Here is an 11140-nt window from a genome sequence, read left to right on the forward strand (position 1 = left end):
GATGTGAAAATATAAATGCATTATTATTTTCACATTCCTATTTTAGCATTGTAGTTTCGAACGGGCACTGATAAGACCACATAGCTTCCAAGTAACTCGGACATATATCAGAATCAACCAATAGGAATCCCTAACAAAAACAAACAGAACAACTTTTTACTCGGAGGGGCAGACATTCCGTGTTGTCTTTATGTCATGAACGCGGCATTTTGGCTTGCAGTACGTCACTATAGTGTACGTCATAATCATTGTTGATCCTGTCAAGTGAAAATATATTTTTTTCCTAAAATCTTGGTACATTATTTTCATTAAGTATTTGGAACACATCACAAAAATGAACCTTTAATTGATGTCATAATGGTGTTTGTCACAATGTGTAAATAATAATGTTGTTGACCGCTGTTTTGTGTTACTTGGCAACGACCAAACATCGGAACTGTTTTGAAGCTACAAAAATACATTGAGGGAAAAAAATGGGTTTCACATTGCTAAAGAACTTCGATTTATGAAGCAACTATTCGGCAACATTTTAGTCCTGCAAGGAATGCGTTGAGTTCTTTCAATATAGCTTTGCGACATCCATGGTAAGGGTCCAAGCATGGACACATTTTGCGTGTCAGAAAATGCCTCCAGCGCATCACTGATACGTTTATTAATAACCAGTAGATTATCATCTATGTGTCTGTCGTCTGTCATTGTGGTCAGGTAGGCTACCTCAATCCAGCCACCCACCACATTCATTCATTGAGACGATTTTAATTTCACCAAATGCCATTCTGTCCCTACTCTGCTTATGCTCAGGTGTAGCAGAAGATGGCACAAGGTTATGCAACACTTATCAAGGAAGCCACTCTGCTCCTGGACAAGTTCAATGCAGACAAACAGTGTGTGGAGGAATTTACAGAGGATGCTTCAAAGGCCATCGAGGTAACTGTACCCAAATGGAGTAGTGTGTATGTATGGATGTGATGGATTCATTCATTTCATGCCCTATTATAAGGCATACAGTTATCATGTTAAGGTAAGACCCAGATGCAGACAACGTCAAGTTAACATTTTAATAAGCCAACAGGGACAGGCAAAAGACAAGTCAAGGACAATAATCCAGATAGCTGGGGCAAAGGTACTGGACGGCAGGCAGAAAAGGTTAAACAGGAACAATCATGAGACAGGAACAGGGGGAAAACCGCTGGTAGGCTTTACAAAACAAAACAAACTGGCAACAGACAGAACACAGGTATAAATACACAGGGGTTAATGGGGAAGATGGGTGACACCTGGAGGGGGGTGGAGACAATACCAAAGATAGGTGAAACAGATCAGGGTGTGACAGTAACCCCCCTCTCCTACCTGGGGGCATACCTGGTTGACCGGGGTGTCGGCGTTGGAAATCTGCAATGAGGCCTGGGTCCAGGATGTCCCTGGTGGGGACCCAGCACCTCTCCTCCGGGCCATAACTCTCCCAGTCAACCAGGTACTGAAAATCCCTGCCCTGAGGTCAAACCTACTGGAGACGCCTCACTGTGTATGCCAGTTGGACGTTGATGAGACAGCCACTGCGAGAAGCTCCCGATTCCCCACATAGTAGTTCCTCTCCGTGCCATTGAGGCAGTGGGAGAAGAAGGCGCAGGGATGCAGTTTAAGGTCCAGGGCAGAACGTTGGGACAGGACAGCCCCCACTCCAACATCCGAAGCATTCACCTCCACCACAAACTGTCGGGAAGGGTCAGGATGAACCAAGATAGGAGCACTGGTGAAGTGATGTTTGAGGTCCCGGAACGCCCGTTCAGCGGCAGAGGACCACGTGAACGGAACCTTGGTCGAGGTGAGTGCAGACACGGGGGAAAGCCAAGGTGCTGTAACTCCGGCTAAAGCAGCGATAAAAGTTGACAAACCCCAGGAAACGTTACAGCTGCACCCTAGACGTAGGCTGAGGCCAATCCACCACCGCTGTCACCTTCCTGGGATCCATCTGGACACTCCCAGCAGAGATGATGTAACCCAGAAAGGGGATGGTGGAGCAATGGAACTCACAATTCTTGGCCTTTACAAACAGTTGATTCTCCAGAAGGCGTTGAAGAAACAGCCGGACATGGAGCACGTGTTCTTGGGGGGAGCGGGAGAAGACGAGAGGGTCAAGAATGTAGACAAAGACGAACCGGTTCAACATGTCACGGAGAACATCATTTACCAGAGCCTGGAACACAGCAGGGGCATTGGTGAGGCCAAAAGGCATGACCAGATACTCGTAGTGGTAGCTGGCCATGTTGAAGAGGTCTTCCACTCGTCTCACTCTCGTATCCGCACCAGGTGGTAGGCGTTCCATAGATCCAGCTTGGAAAACATAGTGCCCCCCTGGAGCAGCTCGAAGGCTGAGGAAATTAGTGGTAACGGGTAACGGTTCTTAACAATAATGTCATTGAGTCCCCGGTAATCAAGGCACAGGGTCTTGTTCTTTTTCTCCACGAAGAAGAACCCTGCGCTGGCGGGAGGGGGACCGATAAATCCTGCAGCTAGGGAATCCCCAATGTAGGTCTCCATAGCCTTGGTCTCCGCTCCCGACAGACCTCCCTAGCACCACGCCGCCCCTGGGACAAGGTCAATCCCGCAGTCATAGGGTCGGTGCGGCGGAAGCGAAGTGGCCCGGGCCTTGCTGAACACCTCCCTGTTCAGCAAGGTACTCCGCCGGGATGGCGGAGAGGTCCAGGGCAACTTCCGTGCCCCCAGGAAGACGTCCTGGGGCAGGTTGCACTGACTTCAGGCAATAGAAGTAGCAGAACAGACTCCAGCCCATGATGGCACTCGTAGACCAGTTGATGAGGGGATTGTGTGGCTGGAGCATCCCAAAACCACGGGAATCTGAGGAAACTTGATGAGCAGAAATTGAATAGTCTCGCTGTGATTCCCTGACACCCGTAGGTTGATGGGAGTGTTATGAGTGACCCGGCCTATAGAGCGGCCATCTAGCGCATTCCATGGGAATGGAGAGGGGCTGAGGACCTGGAGAGATTTAGACTGGTTTCACCACAGCAGTATGGCATAAAAAGGGGTGCGAGCAAGGGAAGCGGAAAAGTTCTCCATATGGCCCACCAGAGTACTCGCTCCTACCGATGAGCCTGGTCATTTTAAAGGACACAAAAGAGTCCCGCAATAGAGACAACTCTTTGTGTTGGTCCTGTATTACCATTCCGCTGGTGACAGCCCAGCCCTGCCTAATTGACTCGGCCATCTTCGGCATCTCTCGGGGGAGGTCAGGAAGTGTAGGGATCTCTCGGCAACGGGACCGTCGGAGACTTCCGGGATGACGCGGATGCCAGGTGGAATCCCTGGATGTGCGAGCAAAGTCGAATTTCCTCTCCCTCCGTTGTTCATCGATGCGGATGGTCAACACGATGAGGGAATCAAGATCTGTAGCTAACTCCCGAGCAGCAAGCTCGTCCTTGATCTCCTCTGAGATGCCGTGCAGGAACATATCGAAGAACGCTTCCTAGTTCCAAGCACTCTCCGCTGCCAACGTGCGGAAATCCACTGCATAGTCTACCACACTGCGGGAGCTCTGCCGAAGCTGGATGAGCTTCCTCAAGCTTCTCTCCCAAAGAACAGGGCATCAAAAACCGTCACCTCTCCTACGAACCCCTTCGAACTAACACATATGGCCGGCTGTTGTTCGCATACATCAGTAGCCCAGGTGAAAGCCCTCCCGGACATCAGTGTGATGAGGTAGGCTATCTTGGAGCGATACAAGGGGAAGGAGGAGGGCTGAAGCTCGAAGACGAGGGCACACTGAGCTAGAAACGCCCGACAGGTGCTCGGCTCTCCATTGAAATGGTCCGGGGGAGGTAAGCGGAGCTCCCGAGAAGGCAGACTGATGGCGCTGCTAGCAGCTGTTTTACCTTAGGAGCTGTGTTGTTACCACCGTGGTAGGCTGCCTCCCAGACCACCCGCGGAATTGCTTGAGAAAAATGTCCAACGCCCAGTCATGGCGTTTAGCCAACATTTGGACCCCTCCATAAGGCCACGAAGTAAGGCTCCTTGGGAGGAGATGGCGTCGCAGAGCTGGCCCGGGTCTGCTGGGTCAGTCATGGCCAGTTCGTACTATCACGTTTCAAGGTAAGACCCAGATGCAGACAACGTCAAACTTACAACAGTTTAATAATCCAACAGGGGCAGGAAAAAGACAGGTCAAGGAAAGGCAGGGGTCAATAATCCAGATAGGTGGGGCAAAGGTACTGGATGGCAGGCAGGCTCAGGGTAGGCAGAGGTCAGTAATCCAGATACGTGGGGCAAAGATACAGGACAGCAGGCAGGCTCAAGGGCAGGCAGAAAAGGTAAAACCGGGAAAACTACAGGACATGAACAGAGGGAAAACTGCTGGTAGGCTTGACAAAACAAAACAAAAAAAACTGGCAACAGACAATCAGAGAACACAGGTGTAAATACACAGGGGATAATGGGGAAGATGGGCGACACCTGGAGGGGGTTAGAGACAATCACAAAGACAGGTGAAACAGATCAGGGTGTGACAAAAGCATGATCTTAAAGATAAGGAAGGAGATCATTGATCCAATTAATGGTCAGACCAGAGCCATATACTGTATATCCATACCGTACTACAGCTTCGGTATTACAAACATTTCAGATAACAGTTTGTCTTTCTTACCACCAGAACCTGGATGCCTTGGATAAGAAGTTTATACTGGATATCGTTTCTGGATGCATTGAGCAAAAAAAGTTATTGGATGTTGTCATCAACGTCTTTTATGCTCAAAGTGGGAAATGCTTACTGAAGACTGATCGTAACCAGTTAGCCAGTAAGTTCATCACATCATTTCAAGCATGTATTATTTTGAATAACTTCAGAATTCTAGACAATGTTGATTTTGTTGTTTTAAATTTATGAATGAATAGGGATTCAATTGTAATGCTGGATGGGTGGAAAGCATTGCTTTTAAAAGCATGATCTGGCCACTTGTCTCTTCTATGCTTGCTATATTTGTGTTCCACAGTAATATGTTACTTCAGCATGTTCCTCATTGATGACCTTGGACTGGAGTGCTTCAGCAAGATTGTCAACTCTTTGGACATAAAAAAGATGCACAAAGTGAGAAAAGTACATTTTCTGTGATCTAATGGCACTTAGGAAGTTAGGATGCAACAACAATGACATTTTTTCACAGTTTGGGTTAATGTTATGGCTCATGAAAGAAATCAACTTTCTCTGCCAATCTAGTCACTCACCCTAATATAGAGGGGGTTATCTGTGTGGTAGTTTTTGGGTCATGAAGTTTGAGTGTCAAAAATGTTAGCCTATTAAAGGCCCAGTGCAGTCAAAAATGTGTTTTTTATATATACTTCCACACTATAAGGTTGGAATAATATTGTGAAAATGATGATAATACCCTTTTAGGGTAAGAGCTGTTTGAAAACACCGCCAGAAATATCAGTCTGTTTTGGTGGGATAAAGTTGTGGCCTGCGTGGCGACATCACCAGGCAGTAAATTAGCTAATAGAACAATAAGAAAGAGAGTTCCAAACCTCTCTGTTATCCGATAACAGCTAGTTTTCCGTTTTCCCAACCCTACCCAGACCACTTCCCGACAAGCCTAGCAAAATTTGGGCTTGAGAAATTGCTAAGAAGCTATTTTTGTTTATTTTTGACCATTTTTCATTTAAAACAATACAGTAAGGTACTTAATTGTTACCCAGAAATGATTTGTTATTGAGATAAAAATGGCTGCATTGGACCTTTAATGTAATGAAACCGTACTTGGACTGTGAATGACAGTATAAATTATGGTTTGGCAGTTCCTGAGTTTCTTCTTCAACATCACAAACCTCAGTACCTGGATCCAGGGGGAGTGGAGTCAGATCTATGATGCTGCCTATGTGGAGAGGAACTGGATTGGCCCGCTGCTAAGGTGCAGCACTGTAAAGACATTTATGTTATACCTAAATACATTGAATCACCACTTATTCTGTATTGTTTTGTTGTTGTCTTTATTATGTGCTGTTGCTGTCTTGCTCTTTGCCATCTCTTTTTCTAATAGCTACAGTTTTCACCCACTAGGTGGCGCCCTGAGATTGATATTCTGATGGCTCAGCTTGAATCCAGAATGTCTAGAGGGAGTCAGTTTAAAAAATCCACCAAGAAGAACACTGAGCCCCACGAATTTACACTTACCAAACCCAAAGCTCGCACCCTCCCTGCACCTGAGCCCATCCCACTGCAGGAGAAACACCAGCTGGTCAGTTTCAAGTTTCAGTTTTACCAGAGGCTCCCACATGAAAAAATACTACAGTTTACTATAGAATATCAAATCAAATCAAAAAATGTATTTATATAGCCCTTCGTACATCAGCTGATATCTCAAAGTGCTGTACAGAAACCCAGCCTAAAACCCCAAACAGCAAGCAATGCAGGTGTAGAAGCACGGTGGCTAGGAAAAACTCCTAAATACTACAGTATTTACTATAAATGTATGTATAACGTAGAATACTATACTACACACTAGTATGCCTCGATCATGTGTAGTACTTACTATAGAATGCTGTAGTATATTGTAGAACACAATAGTTAACAGTACAGCAGTCGGCAAAAGCACTAAACTTTATTAAACTATTTATTTATATTTTTATTTAACCTTTATTTAACTAGGCATTTCAGTTAAAAACAAATTATTATTTACAATGACGGCCTAACAAAAGGCAAAAAAGGCCTCCTGCGGGGACTAAAAATGAATTCAAATAAAATATAGGACAAAGCACACATCATGACAAGAGAGACAACACAACACTACATAAAGAGAGACCTAAGACAACAACATAGCATGGCAGCAACACATGACAACACAGAATGGTAGCAACACAACATGACAACAACATGGTAGCAACACAACATGGCAGCAGCACAAAAGATGGTACAAATTATTTTTGGCACAGTCAACAGCACAAAGGGCAAGAAGGTAGAGACAACAATACATCACGCAAAGCAGCCACAACTGTCAGTGAGAGTGTCCATGATTGAGTCTTTGAATGAAGAGATTGAGATAAAACTGTCCAGTTTGAGTGTTTGCTGCAGCTCGTTCCAGTCGCTAGCTGCAGCAAACTGAAAGGTCGAGCAACCCAGGGATGTGTGTGCTTTGGGGACCTTAAACAGAATGTGACTGGCAGAACAGGTGTACTGTAGTAAATACTACAGTATTTAATTTGCATATACCCTGCCCATTCCCTTCCCCCATATCCCAATTTGTGCCACCCATAAGCGAGAAACCTACATGCCAAGTATAAACCTTTTTTTTCTTCTTTTTTTCCCACCATTATTGAACCAGGTAGGCTAGTTGAGAACAAGTTCTCATTTGCAACTGCGACCTGGCCAAGATAAAGCAAAGCAGTGCGACAGAAACAACAACACAGAGTTACTCATGGAATAAACAAGTGTACAGTCAATAACACAATAGGGGGAAAAAAGTCAGTATATAGTGTGTGTAAATGGCATGAGGAGGTAAGGCAATAAATAGGCCATAGTAGCAAAATAATTACAATTTAGCAGATTAACACGGGAGTGATAGATGAGCAGATGATGGTGTGTAAGCAGCGATACTGGTGATATATATTGCGTTCAATACAGAAAATATAATTTATTTTACATTTATTTAACTAGGCAAGTCAGTTAAGAACAAATTATTATTTACAATGGTGGCATAGGAACAGTGGATTTACTGCCTTGTTCAGGGGCAGAACGACAGTTTTTAAACATGTCAGCTCGGGGATTCGATCATAGCAACCTTTCAGTTACTGGCCCAACGCCAAACCACTAGGCTACCTGCCACCCCAGAAGAGCTGAACTATCTGTTCAGATCCCAGTCCTACCTACAGATTCTGGAAAATGTGCTCTTTTAGTATTTCTCCAGTAGGTTTCCTCAAGGAAAAAGACACCACTTCTATATTAAAGATAATAAAACAAAACACCTAAAATACTACAGTACAACAGTAATGTCTGCAAAAACACTACAGTAAATACTACAGTATACTACAATTTGTAAAAAGACTACATTAATTACAATAGTGAATACTACAGTAAAGCCTGCAAAACACTACAGTGAATACTATAGTATTTATGCCATAGTATACTACAGTATTTTTTCCAAAGTCAGAACCTTATTGATACAATATCATAGTAGATAGGCTATTCTATTTTTATAACCTCCATAGTGACCGCTGCTTATTGTTTCATAGGTACCAACCAGCACCTACAGAGTTCCAAAAGAGAAGCAGGTCATGGAGGAGGTCAAACAGAGGAACCGTCAGAAGGCAGAGGTATGTTGTGTCTGGTATCTTATTTTAACACCTAGTTTTCTCTTGCGCTCATACATGCAATAAACCCTGGTTTTCTTTTCCACCCACAGCAAGTTCTGTATGAGGCCAACACTCAACAGTTCAAGTGTGCAAACCCACAAAAGTCTGAGCGCACCAAGGTAGGTGAATGTTCCACGTAAGAGATTTTTAAATACATTTTTTTGCTTCAAGGTTTTTTTTCTTCTATATGGGTATCCTGTTTCCATCCAGCTTAATCATACTGTACTGTCTGATTTACAGAGTGTCATGTCCCAGATTGTACGAAGCCATGATGCCCAGCTCAAGTTTGATTCACTCCACACCTCTGGAACCCCAGCCACCCATAAGGTAGCTCTCACATGATACAGAAATCATATATACCGTAACTGACAGACACACTTGTCTATGTGCGTGTGTGTATACCCATGTGTATTTGTATATTTCCACTAGCTTAACAACCTGCCCATCAGGCTCAACACCACGGCGATCCTGCGGGAGGGGGCTCTGTATAACCGTCAGGTGGAGGAGGAACTACGCAGGTACGACACAATATAATCCCTGCATCTGTGCCTCCTATATCAGTTGTGCCACTATACTTCAGGAATTAATCACTATTGCCGACTGTATAGTTGACATATTTGACAAAAAATACTAGCTGCGCTAGTGGGACACTTGTGACAGCAGCTAGAGTGGAGAGGTTTAATAATGTGTGCTGGGTGTGTTACGGTAACACAGGATGGAGCAACTTGTAGAGGGGGCGGGCGAGCCCTCCTCGTTCCTGCTGTGGCAGAAGGAGATGCGGGAGAGTGATCTCCAGGAAGAGCTGGCCCAGGTGGAGCGTCGCCGTCTGGAGGGTCGCATCAGCTACGAGGAGGCTGCTCTCGCCCGCACCCGCATCATGGAGCGCAACCAGAAGACTGCACTGCTAAAGAAGGAAGAGGTGTGTGTTATTAGAATGAATTATTAATGTGTTCATAGTGTTATTCAGTTTTGGAATCATTGAATCGTTGAGAAAGGGTAATTGTCTATATTAAGTGTTCCTGTCTTTGTGAGTCTCTTTGATGGAGCCTGTCCTGTTTATGATTGTTTGCAGACTGCCAAGCTGATGCAAAGATACGCAAACAAGCGGTTGCAGGAGGAGAAAGAGATGAGAGACCTGGTGCAACAGGTAGCAGATGGACACAAAAACTCAAAAGCAGCTAAAGTGAAGTTGCAGGAGTTCAAACAGCGAATAGGTGACTAAACTATAGCATTACATCACCCCCTGTTCCCACATTTTTATTTATTTTATTTTACCTTTATTTAACTAGGGATGAGAAATGTACCCTTTCTCAATTACACCTGCTTTGGTGTCGTGGTGCAGCAGACAGTGCTTGGCGAATTGGGGTCTCATTTCTGTGTGCTTTTGTGTACGTTTGCATTCCAGTAAAGGAAGTGTCGGAGCAGAGTGGGGAACTCCTTCGTCAGGCCCTGGAGGAAGCACAGGCAGAGCTGAGCAGGAAGTTTGAGATTATCTGTCAGATCCGGGCCATTGAGTCTGTCCCCCTCATCAGGCACAAGTTTGTGGATGAAACAGAGGTGAGCAGGGGAATGGATCTTGCCAACATAATAGAGTATAAAGGCATTTTGCTGGGTTCTGTCAGAAGAAGGTTGACTTTTATGATGAACAATATACTGTATTCTGATCTCTCCCTGTCAAAGACAGCAGGACATGACCTGCTTGGGGAGATGTCCCTGGCTGAGCTGCGGGAGCGTCTGGCCATGCTGAGGGATGCAGAGCAGAGAGAGCATCAGGACAGGAGGGGGCGCATTCTGGAGGACAAGAAAAGCAGGGAGCAGCTTTTGCTGGAGCAGCTGGACACCATCGCCCTCCACAGGACAGCCCTGGGACAGGCTGCTACACGCAGGTCAGAGCAACTAAGACACTCGCATGCCTGGCTTGCACACAGAAGGCATGTCTGAGATGTACAGTATCCTAATGTGCATATGGTGTGAGGCAGGCAGGAGGAGAAGAGAGCAAGGCGGGAGCTGCAGCAGGGAGTAGCCGAGGACGAGAGGGTGGTGGCTTTGCAGAAAAGGCTGGAGGAGAAGCAACAGGAGCGCCAGAGGCTGAAGCAGGGCGAGAAAACCAAAGCCAAGATTAGTGAGCAATCTGCCACTCATGCCCTCAAGAGCTGGAATCACAGGAAGGTACGCATAAACAGAAATATAAATATTCCAAGCTGTGTTTGGATTTGCTAGAAGATGTTCAATAAACATCTTATCACTCTCTCATCCCAATCATGTGTGTGTGTGTGTGTGTGTGTGTGTGTGTGTGTGTGTGTGTGTGTGTGTGTGTGTGTGTGTGTGTGTGTGTGTGTGTGTGTGTGTGTGTGTGTGTGTGTGTGTGTGTGTGTGTAGCAAAAAATGGAGGAACAACACTGGACAGATTTGGAGCAAAGATTGGAGCGTCAGGTCCAGCAGGAAGCTCCTAACACTCTCTCCCAGAAGAAAAATACTCAAGGTCTAGACATCAGCCTCTGAATGTCATTCTCCTAGCATAAGGACCATATTGCATGTTTGCTCCAAGTCTTTGAGGAGCCCTAATTTCATATAACAAGTACAACATACATTTTGTATTTACTTTTGTTAAGGCTACTATTGCTACTCTTATCAAGAGGATGTCAGCATTTAAAGTTGAAAAACAAAAAATATTTTGTTGTGCTCTTATGCCACTGTACAATTTAAAGTGAACCCAAATCTTTGAACTATGTGTTTTATTTCCTTACGTTTGATTTGATTTAGTTACATTGGAATGTAACTTGTA

The 11140-nt window shown here is 45.1% G+C and overlaps 1 protein-coding gene across 1 annotated transcript; it reads left to right on the plus strand.

Annotated features, from left to right (window-relative positions):
* The first annotated feature begins 282 nt into the window (after positions 1-282).
* On the plus strand, positions 283-11081 carry cfap99 (cilia and flagella associated protein 99). The gene is made up of 16 exons (XM_035752202.1): positions 283-584; positions 802-927; positions 4667-4811; positions 5007-5101; positions 5806-5918; positions 6068-6245; positions 8236-8316; positions 8406-8474; positions 8596-8682; positions 8785-8873; positions 9070-9274; positions 9428-9569; positions 9761-9912; positions 10036-10241; positions 10335-10524; positions 10735-11081. Exons 2-16 carry the CDS (start codon positions 814-816, stop codon positions 10855-10857), a joined length of 1989 nt encoding a protein of 662 aa, XP_035608095.1. The 5' UTR covers positions 283-584; positions 802-813; the 3' UTR covers positions 10858-11081.
* Positions 11082-11140: the final 59 nt, after the last annotated feature.

Source organism: Oncorhynchus keta, chromosome 35 (genome assembly GCF_023373465.1).
Source record: "Oncorhynchus keta strain PuntledgeMale-10-30-2019 chromosome 35, Oket_V2, whole genome shotgun sequence".
Taxonomy (NCBI): domain Eukaryota; kingdom Metazoa; phylum Chordata; class Actinopteri; order Salmoniformes; family Salmonidae; genus Oncorhynchus; species Oncorhynchus keta.